The sequence below is a fragment of the Pezoporus occidentalis genome, unplaced genomic scaffold (assembly GCF_034315485.1).
Source record: "Pezoporus occidentalis ecotype Australia unplaced genomic scaffold, CSIRO_AGI_Poc_V1 ctg147, whole genome shotgun sequence".
Lineage (NCBI taxonomy): Eukaryota > Metazoa > Chordata > Aves > Psittaciformes > Psittacidae > Pezoporus > Pezoporus occidentalis.
The window spans coordinates 1,606,471-1,630,684 of NW_026913284.1; the positions used below are offsets into that span (position 1 = coordinate 1,606,471).

At 60.4% G+C, this 24,214-nt stretch overlaps 4 protein-coding genes across 5 annotated transcripts; 2 read left to right on the plus strand and 2 right to left on the minus strand.

The window, feature by feature from the left end:
* Window positions 1-54: 54 nt before the first annotated feature.
* ZDHHC16 (zinc finger DHHC-type palmitoyltransferase 16) lies at window positions 55-5,855 on the minus strand. 2 transcript variants are annotated; one of them, XM_062610483.1, is made up of 11 exons: window positions 5,771-5,855; window positions 3,615-3,867; window positions 3,207-3,401; window positions 2,897-2,985; window positions 2,667-2,695; window positions 2,329-2,462; window positions 2,074-2,121; window positions 1,441-1,526; window positions 1,044-1,167; window positions 900-970; window positions 55-557 (listed from the first exon to the last, which is right to left on the minus strand). In XM_062610483.1, the coding sequence occupies exons 2-11, from the start codon at window positions 3,849-3,851 to the stop codon at window positions 443-445; spliced, it is 1,128 nt and encodes a 375-aa protein (XP_062466467.1). In that variant the 5' UTR covers window positions 3,852-3,867; window positions 5,771-5,855; the 3' UTR covers window positions 55-442. The 2 variants fall into 2 exon arrangements, with proteins under 2 accessions (XP_062466467.1, XP_062466468.1); XM_062610484.1 differs by lacking the exon at window positions 2,074-2,121.
* Window positions 5,856-6,035: 180 nt separating this feature from the next.
* On the plus strand, window positions 6,036-8,190 carry EXOSC1 (exosome component 1). The gene is made up of 8 exons (XM_062610492.1): window positions 6,036-6,066; window positions 6,136-6,404; window positions 6,558-6,632; window positions 7,193-7,281; window positions 7,514-7,547; window positions 7,676-7,726; window positions 7,808-7,892; window positions 7,995-8,190. Exons 1-8 carry the CDS (start codon window positions 6,036-6,038, stop codon window positions 8,099-8,101), a joined length of 741 nt encoding a protein of 246 aa, XP_062466476.1. The 3' UTR covers window positions 8,102-8,190.
* Window positions 8,191-8,676: 486 nt separating this feature from the next.
* On the minus strand, window positions 8,677-11,264 carry PGAM1 (phosphoglycerate mutase 1). The gene is made up of 4 exons (XM_062610487.1): window positions 11,004-11,264; window positions 10,381-10,655; window positions 9,715-9,895; window positions 8,677-9,632 (listed from the first exon to the last, which is right to left on the minus strand). Exons 1-4 carry the CDS (start codon window positions 11,140-11,142, stop codon window positions 9,463-9,465), a joined length of 765 nt encoding a protein of 254 aa, XP_062466471.1. The 5' UTR covers window positions 11,143-11,264; the 3' UTR covers window positions 8,677-9,462.
* Window positions 11,265-11,525: 261 nt separating this feature from the next.
* Window positions 11,526-22,732, plus strand: RRP12 (ribosomal RNA processing 12 homolog). Its single transcript, XM_062610448.1, has 34 exons — window positions 11,526-11,756; window positions 12,579-12,814; window positions 12,912-12,995; window positions 13,221-13,297; window positions 13,478-13,583; window positions 13,743-13,859; window positions 13,973-14,111; window positions 14,401-14,528; window positions 14,864-14,962; window positions 15,043-15,134; window positions 15,210-15,321; window positions 15,483-15,580; window positions 15,735-15,849; window positions 16,063-16,205; window positions 16,418-16,539; window positions 16,685-16,749; window positions 16,864-17,026; window positions 17,126-17,280; window positions 17,824-17,891; window positions 18,077-18,170; window positions 18,349-18,507; window positions 18,614-18,694; window positions 18,777-18,882; window positions 19,025-19,132; window positions 19,248-19,405; window positions 19,728-19,819; window positions 19,910-20,068; window positions 20,256-20,428; window positions 20,564-20,677; window positions 20,990-21,039; window positions 21,295-21,373; window positions 21,610-21,677; window positions 22,071-22,153; window positions 22,362-22,732. The coding sequence occupies exons 1-34, from the start codon at window positions 11,549-11,551 to the stop codon at window positions 22,462-22,464; spliced, it is 3,954 nt and encodes a 1,317-aa protein (XP_062466432.1). The 5' UTR covers window positions 11,526-11,548; the 3' UTR covers window positions 22,465-22,732.
* The last annotated feature ends 1,482 nt before the right edge of the window (window positions 22,733-24,214 follow it).

Consider the following 24,214-nt stretch of genomic DNA (forward strand, 5'->3'; position numbering starts at 1 on the left):
TCCTCCCTTATCCCCAGAATTCTGTGCCTCCCACCAGGGAAGAGAGCCAGGCTTCCTTTAAAAATCCAGTATTTATTGAATGGTCTTAAAAAGACTCCTGGGGAGTGCTCAGGACCAGGGGTGCATCCTCCATGCCCAGCCCTGCCAGAGAGCTGAGCTCTGCCATGTGCTGGCCTGTACCTGTGCTCTGAGGGCAGCCCCCTCAGCTGGAGCGGGCAGCAGCAGCCCTGCCGCCTTTCCCGGGCTGCCTGCAGCCTCCAGGGAGCCCCGAGAGCAGCGTCTTTGCACCAGCATTGTCCAGTATTTGCTGTGGCTCCTTTGAGCAATGTGTGCTAGCACCCACCTTCCACCTGGTGCTCGGATCCAAGGGAGCTGCAGTGGCTGAGCGGGTCCCCTGTATGCTCCCCTGCCTGCGGGGAGGGACGTCCACAGCACCCAGGCCTCAGATGGACAGGAGCGGCGCACGCTGCTTGGCCACACAGGGAGGCAGGTCCCAGCTCAGGCCTGTCCCGTGGGGCAGGTGAGGAGAGGGCAGCAGGACACGGGTGAGCCAGTGCCTGTCAGGAGAAGAGACGAAAACAAGTGTTGGTGCTTCTCAGCTCTGCAGAGCCAAGCCAGGGCTGTGAGCCGTGGCCCTGAGTTGCAGTGCTGACTGAGCTCCTCAGCCACAACTCCTTGGGCAAAATGGTGCTGGGTACACCAGAGCTTGCCAAGGGGCAGGAGTGAGGAGCCATAGGGCAGCTGATGCCCAGGTCCTCCATGCTTTGCACAGCCCAGAGCAGCACACAGCATGGGATGTTCACTGTCCTGCTCTGCCCAAGCAGAGCCCTGGTGTCCTGGTACCCCCACATGATGCTGAGTCACCACCCTCCCAGGCAGGGACTTCCCTGTATCTTTACCTTGGCACGTCCACACCCAGGAACACCTTCCAGTTATCCCAGCTGCCATAACTGTAGGGGTTCCTGAAGAGCTGCAGGCCAAGGGGACACACATCAGGTCTGGCTGCGGCCTGGCCACGCCCCTGCTCTGCAGGCTGTGCTCACCTTGCCCTTTTTCTGCAGCCTCTGCCTCTCCTTCTTGTTGATGTGCCGCTCGATGCTGGTTTCCCCGCGGGTGATGAGAGCAGCGTGCCACAGCGTCAGGGCTCCCAAGGCCAACGCCACCGAGCTGGGGATGGCAAGGGACAGCGGGCTGCACACAAGGTTCCCCTCCCTGGTGCCACAGGGCTGAGGCTGCCTCCCTGCACCCATAACTGCATAAGTGGGTCAGCACGTCTACACCCCTGTGGGAGACCCAAAATCCCTCCTTCTCAGTGGCCTAAGAGCTGGCAGGGCAGGGAGGCTGGTGCAAGAGCTCCAGGGAGGCAGAGGGTGAGCAGTGTCATGGGGCAGGGGGCCTGGCACACTGCTTCCCCCCACACTTTGCCCTGGGCCCCCTTACCTGCACAGGACCCAGACATAGACCACGCTCTTGTGGAAAGCTCGCTGGCGGAAGGAGAAGGTGGGTGGTGGGGTCTGGTAGTATGTCTGAAAAAGGATCAGAGAGAGAGGAGTTACCCAGACTGCTTTGCAGCTTGAAGCCAGATGGGAACTGCTCCACCCCTCCTTGACACAGAGCTTGGGCAGCTGGAACCAAACACAACAGCCAGGGTGATGGGGAGGCAGCCCGAGACAGGCATGAGACACATGAAAGCTGGCACACCAGTGAGAAGCAGGGTGCTGGAGGTAAAGGGCAGGGACTGGTCAGGACACCACACCAGATGCTCAAGGTGAAATGTATGCACTGCTGCAGCTTCCCCAGGGCAGCAGGGCCTGAGAAGTGCATGCCAAGCAGCTGCCACCAGTCAAAGCCCCCGGGAGCTGGGTGCACAGGGAAGCAGAGCCCAAGCTGCTGGAGGCAGTGCCTGTAGCAGAGCTGCCCGACCAGCCCCAGCTCTCTGACACACGAGGTAAGCTCAGGGGCTGGTTCTGGCTGCAGGGTGCTCACTCAGAGCAGGGCCCCAAGCAGGACCCAACCAGCAGGGCAGCTCTGCTCCATGCTGTTTGCAGCATCTGTGGGGCTGGGATGTCCCACCTGGTTGACAGCCACCTGCAGTCTCTCCTTCTCAAGCAGTTTCATTCTCTAGGGGGTGGAAAACAGGACACCCGTTACGTGTCTCAGAGGAGGGGCCTTTCCCCCTCACCCGCCACAGGACCAGGGCAGCTGGGGGCCTCACAGGAGGAAGGAGAGAGGAAACAACACGGCCAGGCCTGGCCAGCCCTGTGCTGCAAGCTCAGCCTGGGCAGCCCCGGTGCATGGCAGGGTGAGGGCTGGGGGCTGCTGGCTCACCTCAATGGCTGCATAGGCATCCCGGAACATCTCCCAGCCACTGATGCTGCAGTAGATGCAGCCCATGGTCATGAACAGGCAAAAGGAGAAGAAATAGCGGTGGTTGTAGTGTCCCACACAGTTGTTCAGCCAGGCTGCCTCTGGCATTAAGGGTATGTAACTGTGACAGTACATGGGTCCAAATCCACCCCAGGGACCAGGGTCGTTCTTCTGGGCCCAGCCCCCAGCATCCTTCCCTGTGCTGGCTGACTCAGGAGAGGTGCAGGACAGGGAGAGAAGGGGGAAGCAGGGTCAGCTCCCCTAGGAGAGTGCCATGGGTTAGTACCGTGAAAGGATACGGCAGTGGTGGTCCATCTTCAGCACACACCTGGGAGGGAGGAGAGCAGCACCAGTGTCAGCACAAGCACTGTGTTTGGGAGGGGGCAGGCAGCCCCCAGCCCTGCAGGCTGTGTGAGAGATGAGGCAAGAAGCCAGCGGAGCAGATGGGAGGGGGACCCCATCTCTCAGTGTGGCAGGGGGCAAGGAGAGGGGTCCCAGAGGCTGCCCTGAGTGCTGTGTTGGGCCCTACCTGTTGCAGATGCTGCAGTGGTGGGTGCGAGCAGGCTTGGGAGCAATGCATTTCCTGCAGATGGAGACGCCGGTGAGATCATCCTTGGCCTGTGCACAGGTCAGAAGAGATTTGTGCACCCAAGCCCTGCAACCATCCCATTTTCCCTGCTCTTCACCTCCCCTTTGACCGCACCACCACCTCCTCACCCAGCCTGGCTGCTCCTATCCGTATGCAGCCTGCAACAACACCAGGCTGGTTTAGCTGTTCCCAGTGAATGTCTGCAGCTGTGCCCAACCAGGAGAGGCTGCACTGCTGGCTGGTGTCTCACCTGTGGTGGATGCCCAGGTGAGGTGGTGATGGCCATGTAGTAGTGGAAGATGATCATGATGAGGTTCCAGTGTCCGTAGGCGAGGTGCCAGCAGATCCAGGCAGGGGTGTAGGTCTGCAGGATGACGGGCAGGAGGCAGATGTACACGATGGCCACGACGGAGCTCGTCAGCCCGATCACCAGTGCCACAAACACCTGTGTGAATGGGGGCTGTTGTCACCACAGTGTGCAGTGTCTGTTCCCTGCTGCCATGGGGAGAGGCACCGGCAGGATGCAGCCACAGGAAACCAATCAAAACAACACACTGAGGTCCCACTTCCTTCCTGCCTGGGGCACAGGCAGCCCTGAGGCCCGGATGCCCCAGAATCACGCTCATCCCAGTCCCCAGAGCCCGGTGAGGGTACTCACCACGCCGAACCACCGGGTGACGTGGTCCACCAGCCAGTAGATGGGCTCAAAGAGGGAGTCAAGCACCACATCGCCATTGGTGAAGGAGTTGTAGAGCAGGGAGCGGAGGCAGAGGTGCCCGTAGCGCCAGAGCTGCTCCGCCTGCCGCACCAGCGTGCACCGCCGCCGCCGGCCCAGCCGCAGGCACCGGAGCAGGAGGCGCATTGCCGCCGCAAACACGCGCTGCCGGCTCCTCATCCCTGCCGCACCACACCTGCGGGGACAGCTCAGCGTGAGCAGGCCCTCCTGCCCCTCCAGGATGTGCTGGTGGCAGCCACACAGCACAGCAGGGGCCTGTCCTTCACCCGGCACAAGGATGCAGAGCAGGGGGAGCTGAGCCCGGGCTCCTGGAGACTGTGAGGCTGCTGCGGCTGGGACACCTCTGCTCTGTGCACGGAGCAGGGGGCACAGGCCCCTCGGTGTCTGGGCTCAGGTGTTCTCTAGTCTCATCTCGTGTTTCCCAGCGGGGAGGGGGCCGGGGCAGCGACACGGAGAGTCTGACTCAGGGGAAACCAGAGAAGGCACCAGAGCATCCATGATGCTGGGCCAGTTCCAGGGATGATCCCAGACCCAGCCCTTCCCAACAGGTCAGGAATGGGGGAACCCGAACAAGATGTATGTGGAAAAGCTGGACCAATATTACTCTATCTCTCCTAGTCCCCCTCCTCATCACCAAAAAGCAAGGCCTGTATGCTGTTCCACAACCTCTGGATCAACCTGCAGAGGCCACCCTGCCCTACTGAGAGTCCCAGTGCCTTCTCCTTCCCCATCCACCTTGGACCATGTACCAGCAAAGGGCAGCTCCAGGCCAAGGCGATGCTCTGCAGTGCTCCCCTGTCTGTGGAGCCCCTCATCCCACTCAAGAGCTGCACTGGGAATGAGGAGGAACCCGATCCAGCCCATAAGCAGGGAAAGTGATCTGCAGGGCCGGGGCCCCCAGGCCTCCGGGCAGGCACTGCCCATCAATATTAAGCAGCGAGGCTGCCCCGGGGTCCTGCCAAGGCACGTTCTGAGCCTGGGCCAAGTGTTCACCTCGGCACAGTGCCAGGCAGTGCTGCCACACCACGGAGTCCTCTCAGCGGGGATCAGCTCCCTGTGCTGCCATATCCACTGCACAGGGAGCAGCAGGAAGGGTCAACGCAAGAGCTGCAGCATCCCAATGGGCTGTCCAAAGGAGCGAAGGGCTCCTCTCTGCCCTGCCAGACACACGTGGGGCTGACCCAAGGCTGGGAGCAGCCGGACACAAGGGCACCAGACCCAGCAGCCCACCCCGGGTCACAGAAATGGCTCCTGCCCAGGTTTCCTGTGCCCTGGTAAGGGAGAGGTGGGATATGCAAACCCCAGTGACACCCCCTTCCCCATGTTTCCCCTTGACTCTGGAACACATCAGGTGAAAAGCAGAGCAACAACTTCCTGCTGTGCCGCCCTTGGGTGGCACATGTCCCTGTGCTGTCAGTGTGACAGCAGAAAGTGCTGCAGCAGCAGCAGATCCCTCCAAACACAGAGCAGCTCCCTGCCCCTCGGACAGCTTCCTCCCCTACAGCAGCTGCTGAGCAGAGAGCCCACAGAGGAGGAAACCAGCCCCAGGGCAGGACCCGGCTCTGTTCCCAGGCACCTGCCTGCAGACAGCAGCACAGCCGCAGGTGTGAGGCTCCAGCAGGGCCAGGCACCCTCCCTAGCTCAGTGAGCCCTGGGGGCTCCAGCCCTCGGCCCTCCCCACATCCCAGTGGGGCACTGAGCAACCACCAGCATAACCAAGACCACAGCCCGGGGGGGGGAGGGAAACCTCAGATTCGGCCCTACCGCAGGCACTGCTCCTGCCAGAGCCACGCAACCCAGTGGCACCCTCCTGTGGCACCCAGCACCCACAGCACGGAGGCAAAGCCGCTCTGTGGCACCCAACCCCATCACGCAAAGGCTGCCTACACCAACAGCACAAACCCTCAGCCACACTGCATCCAGCCCCACAACACCCGGATCCAGTGCCCTGCAGCACTCCGGCCCTTCCAGACCTACAGCATCCCCGGGGCGATAGATCCCACCCCTGCGGTGCCTGCCGGCCCGCCCAGCCCCCTGCAGGCCCGGTCCCCTCCCGGTCCCACCGGCCCGGAGCAGACCTGCCGCCCGCCGCCCGCCGCCCGCCGCCTCCATGCCCGCCGCCCGCCGCTCCACAGCACACGGGCAGCGCCCGCCGACCCGCGCACTGCGCCTGCGCGCCGAGCATGCTGGAACGCGGCCGCAGCCGGCGCTGGCATACAACTCCCAGCGGGCAGCGCGCTCACGGGTAGGGAAGGACCAATAGCTGCGCCGCTTAGATCGCAGCATTGACTCCGAGGACCAATAGGGTGAGGGTTTTCTCCAGGTGCGCTCCCGGACGCGAATATGGATACTCCGGAGCGGCTCTGTGTCCCCGGTGAGTGCGGGTGAGGAGAGGGGGGGCCCTGGAGCTGCGGGGTGCCCAGGCCGGGGTGGCCCGGGGGAGGAGTATGGAGAGGCCGAGGCTGTGGGAAGGGGGTTGCCCCCCCCGGAGCAGCGCTGCCCCGCCGCGTTGGGCCGGCCGGGAGCGGGCATGGGCGGTGCGGGGCCTGGGCCGCCGGCGCGGGAGGTTCCCTGGCAGTGTGGGCTCGCCCCTTAGGCGAGCGGCTGTGCAGCGCGGAGGAGGCCACGGCTGGCAGCGGGACCTACACCCGGCACGGGTTCATCTTCTCCTCGCTGGCTGGGTGCGTGGAGAAGACGAGCGAGGAGAGCGGGGTGAGCACGGAGCGGCGCATGGAGCTCGGCCCCGGAGCCGGCTGCTGGGCACTGAGGCCGCGCGGCCCCTTCCCATTGGGCTCCGATGGGATTTGGCCCGTGCCTGCTGTTATCCTGTGCCCCAAGCTAACCCTTGTGTCCGCTGCCCTGCAGCTGCCCGTTGTGTCTGTGGTGAGAGACAGTGACCCCCAGCTCCTGCCCGACGTGGGAGTCGTGGTGACATGCAAGGTAGGGTGACAGAGTGCACTGTGGTGGCAAACTGAAGTCTTTGTTCGCACGTTTGGGGTGAGATGAGGAGCCCCTGAGCTTGTCAGAACCCCCAGCAGGGCAGAGGGAGCCTGCTGGCACCCTTGGGTCCCTTACTATCAAAGGAGCCAGATATTGGCATGGGGGGGACACCTCCCTCGCAATGGTGCCTGCCTGAGGTGGGCTGAAGGGAGGTTTTCCTTTGCTCTCCCTTCCACAGCTCTTTGTATGGAGGGCAGTGCCTGGGACAGCTTGGAGAAAGGGTGGCACTGACCAGGCATTAGTTTGCCTATGGTGGGAGAGGGGCTGGGATCACAGTAGGTCTTTGCCTTATTCACGTGTCTTGAGTTGAACAAGTATCGTCTTCCTCACTGGGCATCCTATCTCCACTGCTTGTTTGGTCATGAGGAGGAGGCAGAGTGAGACATGCGCTCCCCACATACAGGCCTGTCCTGCCTGTACCCTGCCCTTTCCCTGTTCCCCTGCTCTCCAGGGTGAGAGCAGGCTTTTGCTGGCACTGATTCCCATTTTCCTCCTGGCAGGTTTGCAGCATTAACTCTCGCTTTGCCAAGGTGCACATCCTGTACATCGGCTCCACACCACTGAAATCCATCTTCCGGGGGACCATACGGTAGGGAGAGGGATGGTTCCTCATGAGATGGGGTCCAAGTGTCCCATCCTTAGGGAGGGGGAAGGCTTTTCTGGGCAGTGCAGCAGCTGCCCTGGCAGGATCTTTGCCCTGAGCACTGGGCAGGAATCCAAGGTGTCCTGGGAGCACCCAGGGAGGCCTGGGCAGCTCCTGCTGCAGGCTGCAGAGTTGCCTTCACTCTCTGCCACTCAGATCCCTCTGTTTCCTTTTTCAGGAAAGAAGATATTCGAGCCACAGAGAAAGATAAGGTCAGTGAGGTGCTGCCTGTGGCTGTGCTGCTGCGGCTGCCCTGCTTTCTGCTGGTGGGGGGCACCTGTCCTGCTGCTGACAAGCACCCTGACACACTGAGCCTTTCTGCCTGCTCTCTCCCGTGCAGGTGGAAGTGTACAAGAGTTTCCGCCCTGGTGACATAGTCCTGGCCAAAGTCGTATCCTTTCCTCTTACTGCCAGGGACAGGGGGTTTGGAATCTCCTCTGGGGGGCCTTTCCCTTAACCCGTGTCTGACCAGATCTCGCTGGGGGACTCACAGTCCAACTACCTCCTGACCACAGCAGAGAATGAGCTGGGTGTGGTGGCAGCACGCAGCGATGCAGGTAGGGATATGGCAGTGCTGCTTCCTGTCTGCCTTTCCTCCTCCCTTTCCACGTGGAGGAGCATGATTTCAGGAAGCGGAACCCTGACATGTGGCATCCCAGGGATGCAGATGGTGCCCATCAGCTGGTGTGAGATGCAGTGCCCACGGACACACACCAAGGAATTCCGTAAGGTGGCCCGCGTGCAGCCTGAGTTCCTGCAGACCTAGCAGCCGCGAGGGGACCTGCCGGATGAGGGGCTGTAGGGCCAGAGCAGCCCCGGGCCAGGGAGGTGCACCAGCCAGGCCCTTGCTGGCAGAATCAATTTTCAGATAATAAATATTTTTTGAGAGCTCTGTGCTGTGACCACTTACAGCCCAGAGGTGTGGCTGGGGCTGCACAGGCGCTGCTCTGGCACTCATAGGGGAGCTGCTATGGGGCAGCTTTCACAGTACCATGCCATGAAGATGCACGTGTTCCCAGCCCAGTGGTGCTGCTGCAGTGATGTGAACAACCCAGAGCTCTGGGCATTCACTTCACCAGGCTTCCACACACAGGGAGCAGCTCTCCTCCCTGCCCTACCCCAGTAACTGGTGCGGGGCAGCTGTGCTCAGCCCAGGGCCCTGCGTATCCTCCTGCCCGTTGCCTCTGGGTGTGGCCTAAACCCACAGCATGAGGGCTGGGTGTCACCCTCGGGCGGGATTGCGGAGCTGAGCTTGGTTCCCAACTGCTGCCTCACACACACGTGGTGCTGGACAGGGAGGGAGCCGCACCCACCCAGGCACAGCAATGCTCAGACTCCCCGTTATTGCGCATTACTCCTTTATTGAAGTGGAACAAGACAGCTGTTAACGTTGGACAGTTACAGGCCCCCCCCCGTGGCCCCAGGCTTGTGGCATGGGCAGAGGGGGAGGCCACAGCAACAGGGCCACGTACACGCAGGTGAGGTGGGGACAATGACATCTGCTTCACTAGCAGGACTGGGATGGGCTTCAGCTGGGGGAAGTATGTGGTGGGCACGAACCTCCGGCCGACAGGCTCCCTCGCCCTTGTCCAGAGGCAATAAGTTAAAGCAGGGGCTGGCAGGGCTACGTCCAGGGTCACAAGTACCACTTGCACCAAAACACAATCCCTTCAGCATCCACACATCCCAGTCCCAAACCCACAAGGGGATGGGGTCCCCACTTTGGTTGCTGCCTACGCTGCGCTCACCCCACTGCTCCCAGGATGACTAAACCAAGCAACAGTAACCGGGGGACAAGAGCTGCCAGGAAGCAAAGCAGAGAAGCCTGGCACAGCAAGGGATCGCTCAGCACGTCCCCCTGCAGACAGGGCCCGAGGGCTGGGATCTTTTCAAGGAGAGATGTGTGGCTGCTGCCTGACAGAACCAGCACTCCCTTTCACACAGCCCTCCACACACAGCCCCTCACCCCAAGCTGTCTGCAGAGGGGAGCCTGGTCCCGAGGGAATAGGGCTAATCCTGGGGAGCTGCTCCAGTTCTGCAGCTCCAAGTTCCTACAGCTGTGAGGGGTGTGCACAGAGGGGAGGAGGGGGTGGGGGCCTCTACTACTTAATAGCCTGCTGCCTGCTCTCACTTCTTGACCTTGCCCTGAGCAGCAACGGCCTCCATGGCCTTGCGCACTGTCTCCTCATCCCCCAGGAACTGCATGGGCTTGACAGGTTTCAGGTTCTTGTCCAGCTCATAGACAATGGGGATGCCAGTGGGCAGGTTCAGCTCCATGATGGCCTCTTCTGACATACCTGCAAACACAGATGGGCTGTTACTTGTGGCCCTGCTCGCACCAGGGGAGACCCTCGTGATATCCCTGCAGGGCTGATGTACCTTCCAGGTGCTTGACAATCCCACGCAGGCTGTTGCCATGGGCAGCAATAAGGACTCGCTTGCCCTCTTTGATCTGCGGGACGATTTCCTCATTCCAGAAAGGCAGAGCCCGGGCAATGGTGTCCTTCAAGCTCTCACATGTTGGCAGCTGGTCCTCTGTCAGGTCAGCATAGCGACGGTCCTGGGGAAAAAGCCACGATCATGCAGCAGCCCAGTGCACCCAAGCAGTGCGGGAAGGCAGTGGCAAGGCCTTTGTCCCTCCCCTAAATTCTCCACCTGAGCACCCACTAGACAGGCTTGGAAGCATAGCAGCATGTTAGCAGCCTGAGGCTGCAATCAGGGCTGAGCCCCTCCCAGGGAAAGCCACATGTCGCTTGCTCTGGGCAAAGACACCAGAATAAACCTCCATGCACAGGTCATGGGAATAATCATTAACAGAGATATCATCCCTTCCGGTTTGAATCTGTCTGTGCAATGCCCAGGGCTTCAACTCCCCTGGGAAGGAGTGGGACGAACAGCCCAAAGCCAATGAGCATCATGTGCAATCACCTGGCTGCTGCAACAGAGACAGAGGAGACCTTGTGGAGGAAGCCACATCACCCTGCAGGGACCTAATGTGTCTTTTACGAGCTTCCAGCAAGGCGGACTAAGAGCAACGGGTCTTACCTTGGAGATGGTGCTGTAGAAGGGGTGATCGGACTGCATGGGAGGCGGAGGGATGTCATACGAGCGCCTCCAGATCTTCACCTGTGCCTCACCGTGCTTCGCCGCCGTCTCAGCCTTGTTCAATCCCGTGAGAGCCCCGTAGTGCCTCTCATTCAGGCGCCAGGTTCGGATAACGGGTAACCACATCTGATCGATGGCATCCAGGACGGTCCAGAGAGTGCGGATGGCCCGTTTCTGCACCGAGGTGAAGCAGATGTCGAACTCATAGCCGGCATCTGGAACAAGAAGGAACGGGGCGGGGGGGGGGGGCGACACCGGGGAGGTTAGAGCCGGGCCTTACGCAGCCCGCGAGGTGCCGAGCATGGCAGCCGCACCGCGCGGCTACCGGGCACGGATGGCAGGGACGTGACCGGTAACGGAGAACCGCCCCCCCCGCCCCGTTACCTGATACTCCCCCTTCGGTACTAAAGTCCCGCCCCAGCACCAGAGAACACCCCCCGGCATCGGAGGACCCCAAACCCTCCTCACGAGGCCCGAGGCGGCCGCACATCCCCACCCCCCCCACACACCTTAATCCACACATCACCCCCCCCACACCCTCCCTCTTCCCCGGTCACCGGTACCTCGGAGGGCCTCGCCGCCGCGCCGCGCCTCTTGCTGCCCGGCGGGGCTGAGATCGGCATCGTACCAGCCGCTGAAGCGGTTCTCCAGGTTCCACGCGCTCTCCCCGTGGCGGACGAGGACGAGGCGATAGGCGGCCATGGCGGAGCGGCGGCGAGGCGGGAGACAGGGGCGGGCTGACCGGCGCGCGCGCGCTCTCGCTCTCTCTCTCCTCACGCCGCTGCAGCGCGCGACCGACGCAGCCGGCCCAGCCCCGCCTCCTCCCCGAGCGGCGCATGCGCGAAGCTGGCGGTCAGGGGGAATCGCACGTAGCGTATGGCGGGGCCGCGAAGGGCGGTGCGACCTTCAGGGCGTGACGTCACCGCGCCATAGGGCGTACCCGGGAGCTCTCCGCGGCAGCTCCGGCAGGCTGCGGTACCCGGTGCGAAACGGTGTCACACCGGGGCACGCATCCGAGTCCTGACCCGCCCGACCCAGCTTCGCTTTCCTGGTCCCCCGCCTCAGTGGGAGGTGCCTGGTGCTGAGGGCAGCCGTGCCCTCACTCAAGATGGCGGCGGGCGCCGGAAGCGGAAGGGGATGTGTGCGTGGCGCGGCCGCACGTGGAGCCGGGTGCAGCATGGCGCGGGGTGGGCGTCTCCGGTCGGGTGCCGCCGCCAAGCTGAAGCGGTGGCGGAAGGGCCACAGCAGCGACAGCAACCCCGAAACGCGCCAGCACCGCCTGGCCGCCCGCAGTCGCTTCTGCAGCCGGCCCGCGGGTGAGCGCAGGCGCCGGCCGGGCGGGGAGCGGGGGCCCGCCTTCCCGGCGGGAGTGCAGGGACGCCTGGGGGGTGCGGGACGAGCCTTTAAGTCCGTGGTTCCCGATATCTGGGGTTGGGGTAGGAGGACCCGGGGCTGATCCCCGAGCTACAGCCTCAGGAGGCGGAGGCAGCAGACCCGGGAGGGGAACCGAGCCCACGGCGTTAACGAGCATGGCCTTGTTGCCTTCACCCCGACACCGGGCCGTGGAGTGAAACGGCACGGCATGCAGCAGTGCCTGTCGTCCTGCCAGGGCCCAGTGAGGGTCCTGCTCGCAGCTGGGATATGTGCTGTCCTGGCAGTGTGACCCTCCTCATGGCGGGAGCGATTCAGCTCCCAAAAACATTCTGCTGGTACAGAAATGTGTCTTGTGGCATGCGCTGTCCTCTTGCAGCTGGTTGCAAGCTGGTGTGTGGGTCCCAGAGGAATGTGAAGTATATGCTATGGCTGTTTGGTTGCCAGGGTTCCAGGTAGAAGAAGATGAATGGGGCAGAATACAAGAGGCACCTCAGTGTTAAAGCCTTGGTATGGCAGGGCATGTTTGTGCAGACATGATGCTCTCCTCCATCAGAGAAGGTGGCTGGACTGTGCCCTGGCTTGTTTATATAGGAATGAGGAGCTCTCTCTAGTTATTGTGCTTTCTGCCATCAGGAGGAAGCAGCATCAGTGTCCCATACCCTGGAGATGAGCTCCAGCCAAGTGGGTCTGGCTGATGGGGGTTTTGGGGTGAACAGTGGAACAAGACAGCTTTGTTTTTCTGAATGCACCTCTTCCCCCGGCAGAGAAAAGTAACCTGACAGTGGATGCGGTGAAGCTGCACAATGAGCTGCAGTCGGGGTCCCTGCGTTTGGAGAGGACAAGTGACAGTGCCCAGCTCCGTATGGAGGAGGATGGTGCTGCAGAAGCTGCGACAGAGAAGTCCTCTGGCACCTTCCTGAGCGGGTTGAGCGACTGCACCAATGCCACCTTCAGCAAGGTGCAGCGCTTCTGGGAATCTAACTCTGCTGCTCACAAAGAGGTATGGGCAGGAGCAGGGCTGGGGCAGGGGGTCTGGTGGAGATGGCCCCCCAGGTGTGAGGCTGTGGGCACTGACTTGCTCTCTTTGCTGCTTGTAGATCTGCGCTGTGCTGGCAGCAGTGACAGAGGTGATCCGCTCGCGGGGAGGGAAGGAGACTGAGACGGAGTACTTTGCTGCACTGGTGAGTGGTGGCTGTGAGGAGGTGTGAGCAGAGCTGCTGTTGGCAGCGTGGGTGGGCTCTCAGTAGGGTTAGTGGAGGAAGGTGCTGTGCTCCTAGTTGAGGTCCTCCAGCAGAGATGCTTTTGGGCTGCTCCTGGGTTTTATTCCCCACTCCACAAGAGTTGGGGAAAGGCTGGCCTGGTATGAAGTCCTGCTCCCCCCTCACTCACCCGTTCCCTGTTCCCAGATGACCACGCTGGAGGTGGTGGAGTCCCCTGAGTCAATGGCTGCTGTTGCATACCTGCTTAACCTTGTCCTGAAGCGGTGAGTGGCTGACAAAGGAGTGGTGAGAGCTGCCTGGCCCCAGCATGGCAGAGGGCCTTGCGCAGTCCCTCCTCCCCAGGCTGGGGAAGGCACCCAACAGGGGCTGGCTGGGGATGCAATTCCCCGTGACTGCCACCAGCTGTCCCGCACCACCCCACTCGTGCTCCTTTCTTCCGGCAGGGTCCCAAGCCCTGTGCTTATAAAAAAGTTCTCAGATGCCTCAAAAACCTTCATGGGTATCATGTCCTCACAGGCCTGCAGCAGCTCCACCTCTGCCCTGCGATGGGTGAGTAGCCAAGCAGCAGCCAGCTGTGCCAGCTCTGCCCAGAGCTGTGGTTGAGGCTGCTGCTGTGGGGTGGTGCTGATGCTCGGCTTGAAGCTGTTGCAATGACAAGAAGGGTCTCTCTGGGATGTTGCTAATGCCTCTGCTGCTCCCTTGTCACAGGTCCTCTCTTGCCTGGCCACACTGCTGCGGAAGCAGGACTTGGCAGCCTGGAGCTACCCTGTCACCCTCCAGGTCTATCACGGCTTGCTGAGCTTCTGTGTTCACACCAAGCCCAAGGTGAGTGCGCAGTGCCTCTGGCAAGGGGTGACACTGCCTTTGGGACTCGTTTCTGGGGCTGGCTGTGCCCCTGTGTTTTGTGGCTTCTACCTGCATGGGCTCTCCTTCCCCAGGTGCGGAAAGCAGCGCAGTATGGCGTATGCTCTGTTCTGAGGGGCAGCGAGTTTATGTTTGGGGACGTAGCTCCTGAGCATCACCCTGCAGCACCATCCACCGCCAAGTTCTGCGTGCAGGAGATTGAAAAATCTGGAGGTGTGGGGTGCTGGGGCAAGGGGTCTGCAGCTGAAGGAGGGGTGGGGGCTGTGGCTGTGGGAAAATAAGGACTTGAAGGGAAGAGATATGGGTGCAGTACCCTGGGATTTCTGGGGAGGGTATGAGATGCCTCTGGGGCACCTAATATAATTTGGGGGGTCCCCAGCCATTTGTGTGTTGCTCTGCTCTTCCCAGAAGTTGGGGAGTGTTCACCACAGCTCTCTGGGTCACAGGCAGGGCTTTGCCATGGGGTGGTGCCACAGGCTCAGACGTTGCTCTGCTCCCACAGGCACCAAGGAGGCGACCACCACACTGCATGTCCTTGCCCTCCTGCGGGACCTGCTACCCTGCTTCCCTGCAGCCGTGGTGAAGACCTGCTGCGAGACCTTGCTCCGAGTCATGACCCTCAGCCACGTGGTGAGTGTCCCCATGATAGGGATGGCAAGGGGACAGCCCCTTTACCTCTCAGCTGCACCTGGAAGGGCTCAAACCTGTTTGGGTGCTGGCTGGGAGCCTGGAAATGCAGGATGCAAGACATGGAGGAGCCTGGGGTAACTGGTGCTTGCTGGTTTGCCTGCTGTGGAAGAGAGAGGCTGACAGGGTTTGAACTAGATGATATTAGGGTCTTTTCCAACCTTAACCCTATGAGGGAGCACAGTCACAGCAGTGTTTGGCATCCCGGAACAGAGCCTGCTCTGGGGTCAGGGGTGCAAAGCAGAGCTCCCCCCTTCCTGACACCGTGTCCTTTGCAGCTGGTGACGGCGTGTGCCATGCAAGCCTTCCACAGCCTCTTCAGTGCCCAGGCCAGCGTGGCCTGCCTGCCAGCTGAGCTCAACGCCCAGATCATCACTGTGAGTGGGGGCTGGCAGTGCGGGCAGGGATGGCCATGGCAGTGCTGTGGCACCCACCTGCCCTCCCTCTGCTTTCCCAGGCCCTCTATGACTATGTGCCCAGCACGAGTGACCTGCAGCCGCTGCTGACCTGGCTGTCCACCATGGAGCGGGCACACGTCAACCTGGGCAGGTGGGTGCAGGAGCACGGCAGGGCAGGGAAGGGGCAACTGTTTGGTATCTCACCTGCCTGGTCTCTCCTCTGCAGGCTGCAGAAGGACCTGTGCTGGGCTCACCTGCCTCGCCTCTTCTCTGCCGCCATGAACTGCTTCCTCTCCCCACACTCCCAGGTGGTGGCGGCAGCAGCGCGGACCCTGGAGGTACCACACACGGGTTCCTCTCTGTCTGGCTGCTCTGGGCCTTGTGGAGGCTCTCCCCAGCAGTTAGGGTTTTTTTGGGGGAGTTCTCTGCTCCTCTGTGCCTGCCAGGCTGGGGAATCTGTGGCCCACTGCTGCCCCATTTTCTCTGTTTGCCTTTGCAGACCCTCCTGAGTGAGTGTGTTGCTCCACACATGGAGGACCTGGGCACTGTTTCTGCATCTGCTCCAGCCCCTGCTGCCTACCTGTGCAAGATGTTCAAGTGAGGAGTGGTGGCATGGGAGAGGCTGTCCCCATGAGTCTTTCTGAGCTCTGAGTCACCCTGCCTGCTCTCTGATGGGGGCTGGCAAGCATGGTGGGCACCCTGGTCATGCAGGGTCAGTCTCTGCCAGTGTGATCATCTCCTCTCTCCTCAGATCAGTGGAGGAAGGCCTGACATACCGCTTCCATGCAGCATGGGGTGAGGTGCTGCAGGTGCTGGAGATCTTCTTTGGGACATGTGGGAAGCAGTGCCACCCCATCATGAAGAAGGTGAGGCAGGCTGGGAGGTCACAGACTCACCCATGGAGGCAGGGTGGGTGGCTGCATTGTCCTCTCCAGCTGTGGAGCAGGGCCATCTGTGCAGCTCTGGGACCAGCACAGGAACAGGCAGGGCAGCTGGCATCCCTGGGCAGGCATAATGAGAAACATGTGCCAGAGCTGCCTCTGTGGCTCATCTGTGACCGTCCTGCCCTGTCTCCACAGTGTCTCCAGTCTCTGTGTGACCTGCGTCTCTCCCCACACTTCCCCTACACTGCCGAAGTGGACCAGGCAGTGGGGGCTGCTGTGAGCACCATGGGCCCTGAGGTAGTGCTGGAAGCTGTGCCCCTGGACATTGATGGCAAAGAGTGAGTACAGCGATTTTGCTGTAATGTGATCATGAGGCAGCGATTTTGCAGCCTGTTGTTACATTCCCATTCAGTCCTCATGCAGTGCTGGAGGTGTTTGGCTGTGCCAAGCCTACCTGTGCCCAGCCTCAGGGCTGGGTAGAGGTGCCCTGTGCTCAGGGACTCATGCCAGCAGTGCCCTTCACTCCGCTGACCTGCCCTTCCCTCCCCAGGTTGACGCTGGATTTCCCCCGCAGCTGGCTCCTGCCAGTGCTGCGGGACTATGTGCAGGGTGCACGGCTCGGCTTCTTCACCAGCTACTTCTTGCCCTTGGCAGCTGCACTGAAAAGCAGAGGTGAGACGGGTGGCATAATGGGGGTCCCAGCGGGTGCAGTCCTGCAGCCCCAGGGTTTTCCATGGGACCTCCCTTCCATACCCTGAGATGGAGTGGGGCTTTGCCACCTCTGCTGCTCTACCCATCTCCCCCTTCTCTTCTGCAGCCCTGGAGTTTACCCAGGCTGGGAAGAGCATGGAGGCTAAGATCTATGACACGCTGCAGTGGCAGGTAACAAGAAGCACCCAGGAGCCCTGCTGTAGTGTACCCATGGTGCCAAGCTTGGGAATGGGTGACTTGGGCAGAGGGTGCCACCCCCCCCCCCCCTTTTCCCTTGCCTTCCAGGTCTGGACCCTGCTGCCCGGCTTCTGCACCCACCCCACGGATGTGCTGGAGGCCTTCAAGGGTCTGGCCCGCACCCTGGGCATGGCCATCAGCGAGCGCCCGGACCTCCGCCCCACTGTGTGCCAGGCCTTGCGCACCCTCATCCACAAAGGCTGCAGGACAGGTCAGGGGAGACAGACCCTTGTGATGGGTCCTTATCCCCTGCGGTGACCTGGAGAGGGGAGATGCTGATCCATCCTCTCCCCTGTCATCCTCTCTCTAGATGCGGAGCGGGCAGAAGTGGGTCGCTTTGCCAAAAATTTCCTGCCCATCCTGTTCAATGTGTACAGCCAGCCCGAGGAGGATGGGGGCAGCAATGCTCAGCACCGCTCTGTGCTGGACACTGTCCGTGCTTACCTGACCATCACTGACCCCGAGGTGAGGGGGCAGCAGGGCAGGCTGTGCCGGCTCGGGCCAGCATCTCCTACCCAGATGGAGTCTGATGGGGCTATGGTGGATGCCTGACTGGAGAGGACAAAAGGAGGTTGAGCAGAGAGCAGCCCATTCTGCCCTCGTGGGGAGGGAGCCCTTCCCAGCCAGAAATTCTTTACTGTGAGAGTGGGTGAGGAACTGGAACAGGCTGCTTAAGGAAGGTGTGAATGCTCTATCCCTGGCAGTGTTCAAGGACAGGTTGGACGCAGCCTGGTCTAGCAGAAAGTATCCCTGCCCATGGCACGGGGTTGGAGCTAGATGATCTTAAGATCCTTCCCAACCCAAACCACTGATTCTATGATTTCCCAATCCTGCAGCTGTATCTGGTGCATCATGCACGAGCCCTTTGTGAATTTGTTCCAACTCTTTTTTGGACCTGCTGGTGCTTCTGGTTTCTAGAAAGTCCTGTGGCAAGGCATTTGGATTGCAAACTCTTGTAAAAGCGCTCCCTTTGGCTAACTCTGATCCTGCTGTGTGTCTGCCCTGCAGATGGTGTGTGGGTTCCTGCAGAAAGCCAGCCTGAAGCTGACCAGTCCTGAGAGCTCTGAGTTTGCCAGGTAACACCCGGGTGCTGGTGCTAATGGTAAAGCTGCCTGGTGAGCAGCACTAGGGCACTTGTGCTGTCCTGTGTGGGATCTGCCACTCCTGTGCATCCGATGAGACCTGCAGCCATTGTCCCACCTTGGTCAGGCAGTGTCAGTGATGCTGCAGTTACCCACTTGTGTGTCCTTCTCTATTGCAGACTCTCCATCCTGGACCTGGTGGTAGCAATGGCACCCTATGCTGATGAGCAGTCCCTGGACTCCCTGTACCACACCATCCAGCCTTCCCTCCAGGTAAGTCAGCCCCAGGGGGTGCAGTGGGGTACTTCCAGCTTGCTGCCAGCTTGGACCCACGCTCTGCAGGGCTGAGCAGGTGCTATAAGGGATGGGTTTCTGCTGTGTGGCCTGGGCTGCTGTGGGTACCCAGATGCTATGGTGAGGGGCTGCTGTAACATATTGGCTGTCCCTGCAGAGCAAGGAGCGCAGCGTGCAGAAGAAGGCATACCGCGTGCTGGAGGAGGTGTGTGCTGCTCCCCATGATCCCTGCCAGGCCTTCGTCCGCTCCCACCTGCAGGAGCTGCAGGCAGCGCTGCTGGACTCACTCAAGAGTGCAGTGTCCCCGGCCAAGAGGGTAAGAGCAGGGGCTGCAGTGGTGGAGCTCAGCCGCAAGGGGAGGGGATCGGGCTGCAGAGTGTGTGACCCTGCGGGTACCAGTGCTGGGCTGTTTCTTTCCCCAGCCCCGGCTGAAGTGCCTGTTGCACATCGTGAAGCAGCTCTCTGCAGAGCACGAGCCCTTCATCACAGCCCTGGTCCCAGAGGTGAGCGTGGTCCCTGGGTTCTGCCTGTTGGTTGTAGCCACAGGAGTGGCAGCAGTGATGCGATGTGCCTGTGTGCCTCCAGGTCATCCTGTGCACCAAGGAGGTGTCAGTGGGGGCACGTAAGAACGCCTTTGTGCTGCTTGTGGAGATGGGGCATGCCTTCATCCGCTTCGGGCCCACCCCCCAAGGTGAGCTCCTGCTCTGCTTGCTCAGACCCATGGCTGGGGGGGATCAGACCCACTGAATTTCAGCCCCGCACCCTGCTGAAACAGGCCAGGGATGCTGCTGGTTAGGGGGTGAACAAGGGCCTGAGTCGTTCTTCTCTTGCAGAGGGCTTGGAGCGGTTCCTGCTCCTGGTGTACGTGGGGCTCACAGGCTCAGTCACTATGATCAGCTGCACGGTGCTGGCGCTGACCCGCTTGTTCTTCGAGTTCAAAGGTGAGCAGGAGCTGGAGGGCTGGAGGACAGGGACAGCATGGGTGAGGCAAAGCCCTCCAGCAAAGGGCTGGAGATGCTAGGATAAGGCTGTGGTTGATCCCTGCTGTGGTTGCAGATCACCTGGAGCTGAGGGTGGTGGAGCAGCTCCTGCAGAACATCTGCCTGCTGCTGGCCTCCCGCACGCGGGACGTGGTGAAGGCAGCCCTGGGCTTCCTCAAGGTCACACTGCTGCTGGTGGACACCAAGCTGCTGGCCAAGCATGTCCAGGGAATGGTGAGATCCCGTGCAGGGTGCCCCAGGGAGGGTGGTGGGGCAGAGCTGCATCTGCCTTGGGCAGCCAGGAGCATCTCCAGCTGCACCTTGATCTCTAGGGCTGAGACAACAAAGGGGAGGTTTCTCTGCTAATGCTGGTATGGACCTGCCAGAGAACCTTCATGAACCAGCCGGCCAGGCAGGGAGACCTCCCTATGGCCCTGCCTGGGGTAGGCATGGGGAGGAGGCAGCAGGGCATGCAAGGTGGTCATGCAGGGGAAGGGTCGGAGACTGGGTGCCCAGGGCAGGGGTGCTGTGGTCATGAGGGTCTCTGTGCTGGCAGCTGGAGGCCGTGGGGAACCTTTCTGATGACATGAGACGCCACTTCCGAATGAAGCTGCGGAACCTCCTCACCAAGTTCATCCGCAAATTTGGGTGAGCTGGGGTTGCTGGGACAGCAGGGGAGCAAGCTGGGAAGTGGTGCAGGAGAAGGTGAGCACTGACTACTCTCTGTGCACTCCTCAGCTTTGAGCTGGTGAAGGGGCTGTTGCCGGCTGAGTTCCATAAGGTTCTGGTGAACCTCCGCAAGGCAGAAGCCCGGAACCGCAAGCAGCGTGCACTGAGGCGGGCGGCTGCAAGTACAGATGAAGAGGAGGCACCACTAGCACAGCCCAGAGGAGAGAGGTGAATATGAGCATGGGGTGAAGAAGGAGCAGCCCCCATGGAGAGCTTTGTGCTGGATCTGCTCAGCTGGTGCCTCTAGCTAGGGATGCTGGAGACATCTCCAGGGCTGCTGTGCGTTGTGGAGCAGGCTAGGGTCTGCAACCCTGGGCTTGCTACGTTTCCATCATCCTTCCTGTCTTTTGACCAGCATGGAGGAGATCCTGGCTGACTCGGAGGACGAGGAGGAGGAGCTAGAGGAAGGGAAGTGGGGCAAGGAGGGGAGGAAGCAAGTACGGCAGAAGGGCCAGGCCTGGCTGAAGGAAGGGGAAGAGGATGAGCCCCTCAACTTCCTGGATCCCAATGTGTCCCAGCGGGTGCTGGGTGAGGATCGGAGCTTAGGATGTGGCTGGGGTGGGCGGGATGGTGGGGACTGCTGGGGTGCACAGAGGCAATGGGGGTATGATTGCCCTGGGGGTGGGTCCTTCCCCAGGCCCTGACCTATCTCTCTGTGAGCAGCCACCAAGCCAGGCCTCAAGCGGGCCAGAGGAGTGAGCCACGACTTCCAAGTGTCTAAGGACGGGCGCCTGATCATCCATGACGAGGAGGAGGAGATGGATGATGAAGCCAAAGGTACTGCCTGGGCTGGCAGGGGTCATGTTGAGGCTTGCTCTGGTACTCCAGGTGGTTTTCTTCTTGCCACCTCTATGTGTGTGGAAGGGGCAGGAGTTGGTATGGCCCTGTGTCACTCCCAGTGGCTCTCCTCTGGGCCACTGTCACCCAGGGAGGCACCTCCATCACCAGCAGGGTGCAGGAGGGGACACGGCCACCAAATGCTGGTTTGGCAGGAGCACCTTGCTCCTGCAGCCTGATCCAGGAACTGGCACAGCACTGGGGCTGTCCTGCACCCGCATCCTGCATTGAGCCTCTTGTCCTGTACCGTAGGAGCAGACGAGGAGATGGCAGATGTGCTGCAAGACGTGGGTTTGCGCAGTGTGAGTATGGGGCTTGAGGTCTTGAGGTGATGTTGGGGAACTTGGCCGTGACAAGCCCTTGCATGTGCCATGGCAGCTGCAGCTCTGTCCGAGGCTAGTGGGGACACTGGGCAAGCATCAGCTGCCTGGAGGGGTGTGGGAGACTGGCTGGGGACAGGGACATGCAGAGGCAGCCTGGAAGGTCTCTGGGCCCCCATGGGAGGTCAGAACTGTGAGGGCGAATGAGCTGCAGGGTCCTGCTGCCACCTTCTGCAGAAGAAAAGCCAGAAGCGTCGGTTCAGAGAGGAGCCAGATGATGAGGAGCCTGAGGCCGGGTCCTACCCTCAGTACAAAGGTAGGTACAAAGCCTGTGTCTTGTCTGGGTCTCCCAGGGGCCAGAACCTCATCCCCATTGTGCTGGGCTGCTCCAGGACAGCTGGAGCAGAGACCTTTGGTGTGGAAGATGGCTGCCCTTCTCTGCTGTCCTCACATGCAAGAGCTGGAGGCAAAACCAGGAACAGCTCCCGCAGCCTGGGACTGGGAAGGGGAAGCCCTGGGACCCCCTTCCGACACACATTCCCTGTTTTCCAGCTGGAGGCTCTGGGATCCACCGGCAGCTGAACAAGGAGCCAGCCTTCGGTGCAGAGTACAGATCCAAGGTGAGAGGTGCTGGGGACCACAGGATTGCGGAGGGAAGGAGAATTTGCTGGGGCACGAAGCACTGTTTGTTGCTGGGGACCTGGTCCAGTAGCACCAAGGCTGGAGGGGATCTCTGCTGCAAGAGGAGTTGCCAAACACTCAGTGCCTGTAAATGTTTCCAGCCCCTCTTGGAGTCCCTGTCCTGCCCTTGCCGTGGCCAGTTTATGTTCACTGCTCAAAGCAGGTGTCTGTAGCATCATGTGTGTGGGAAACTGGCTTCCAGAGCCATGTGCTCATCTGGCACCCCACTACAGCATAGTCTTTGGGATGGCTGGGTGATGGGGTTGCACCAGAATGGGTCACATGCATCTCGCCTTATGCTGCATCTTCTCCCATATCACTGTCTCCCACAGAAAGGTAAAGGTGACGTGAAGAAGAAAGGACAGCTCGACCCCTATGCCTACATCCCCCTCAACAGATCTAAACTCAACAGAAGGTGAGGCTAGCAGGAAAGATGCAGGGTCAGGAATGAGGCCAAAACCTGGGTTTGATCCTGCTTTCTGTTGTTATGGGGGATAGTTTTGTGGGTCTGGGAGCTTCCTGCCAGCCTCTGCACTGCTCCTTGTGGGGCTTGAAGCATCCCTGTGCATTAGGTGTGCCCAGTGCCTGCACTAACCCAGCCTCCCACCCCTTCCTCCCTCCAGGAAGCGTGCGAAGATGCAGGGCCAGTTCAAGGGCCTGATGAAGGGAGCACAGCGCGGGGCCAAAGCAGGCCGCAGGAGCCGTCTGAGGGCACAGCGCTCCTGAGGAGACTCCGTTGCTCAGCCTGCACTACCCTAGGTTGGACAATGCCCTGTGGCCTCTGGAGGATGGGGGCTTCCTGAGTGGAGCAGTGAGGACTCCTCTGCGGAAGGTGGCCTGCGGCTGAGACTGCCTGAGAAGCCAGCCCAGTTGTGTTACGAACTCATGTCCCAGGCCCTGCCCTCCCGTGCCTGGAGGAAGGCGTGTGTGTGTGTGTGTGAGGGCAAGTGATGTGTAACAGCCTATATTGATAAATACGCACTGTTCCTATCCAGCCCGGATTCCTGCTCTCCTCTTGAAAGCCGCGCGTACTTCGCACATCTGTGCTGTGCTGCTGCCCCAGTGCAGCAGGGCTGGAGCCCTCTCCCCTGCGTGGGGCTTGCCTGGGAGCTGCCAGGAACAACGCTGTGGCACAGTGAGGCAGTGCCTGTGTCCCATGCACCCCTGGCACACATGCAGTTGAGTTGAGTTGTGGAGTTGTCCAAAGAAAAAAGCTGGAGATGGTGAAGTCCTTTGCTTACAACCAGCTTTCTTATACAAACTCCCTCTTGGCAGGATTTTCTGGCCTGCACCATGGGCCAGGGCATCTGTGCCATGGGGGGAGAGTGCCTGCTATTTGGCTTCCACTGGTTTCTGTCTTGTCTCAGCTTTTCCCGTATCAGCCATGCCTGGTTGTGGGGCAGGAGCAGCTCACTGTGATGTTCTTCAAATTGGCCAGAAAACTGCTACTGTAAACCTCTGTGTCGTGCCCTTTACCTTACCTGTGAGAGCTGGGAGAAGCCCTTTCATGTGTTCTGACCACCACCTGCCAGGTAGACATGAGCAGTGCAAATAATCCTGAACCTTTTTAGGTTCAGGGTAGCCTGAGCATCTGGTTTTGCCCAGATACTACAATGAGCCCAAAAGGTGGTGTTTGGCCAAAGTATGCTGGAGAGAATGGAGCAGGAAAGGTAGTGGATATGGGCCCCATTGCTCACCCTGCAAAGAACGTGTATTTGTGAATGTAGCTGGCTTTCTCTTCTGTGTTAAAAAGCCTTAAGTCTTTTGTTAGCTACTGTGGTAGCTTACATGCTGGAATTGCAACACTTCTCAGTCTCCTAATAAGCTAAAGGGATTGTGGTTGTTCGCTTCTTACTGTAGGCTTCTTCCTGAAAGCTGTAGATCCAGTTCTGTGGCTCTTTTATGAGCTTTCTGTTTCGGTTTTTTTTTTCCAAGATCCTTTTAAAAGCTTTGAGGTGGAGGAGGAGCTTTTGTACTGGTATTGGTCCTGCCTTGGCAGGAGCGCTGTCACTTTCCTGCCTCCCTACCTGAGGCTCTCACTTGGACCCTTAACCCTGTGGCCATGTTGAGGTGCTGCTGCTCTAGTCCTGCCCACAGCCTGGCTTACGGGACAGGCACCTCCAGCAGCACCATGTTCAGTCAGCAGGAGCTACATCCATCTTCCTCTGCTGCCTGCAGCCTTGGCATGATGCCCTCCCTCTGCTGAGCGCAGGACAGAGGGAGAAGGCAGCAGTCACCTTTGAGCCCCCAACACCTGTAACATGTGGCTCCAGGCCCACCAGAGCTATCTGTTGTCCTGCTTTCTCTTCTTTCTTTGGAGACAGCGCCCGGAATGCTGTAGCTGATTCATTTAAAAGCTGCAGATTACTCACTGTATTCTTTGTTTGCATGTTGTTGCATGCCTGTGTGCAACAGAAGAGTTTCATTAGCACAGAGGATGCTGATTGCTTGAGCTGGTGGCCAGAGCACAGATTCT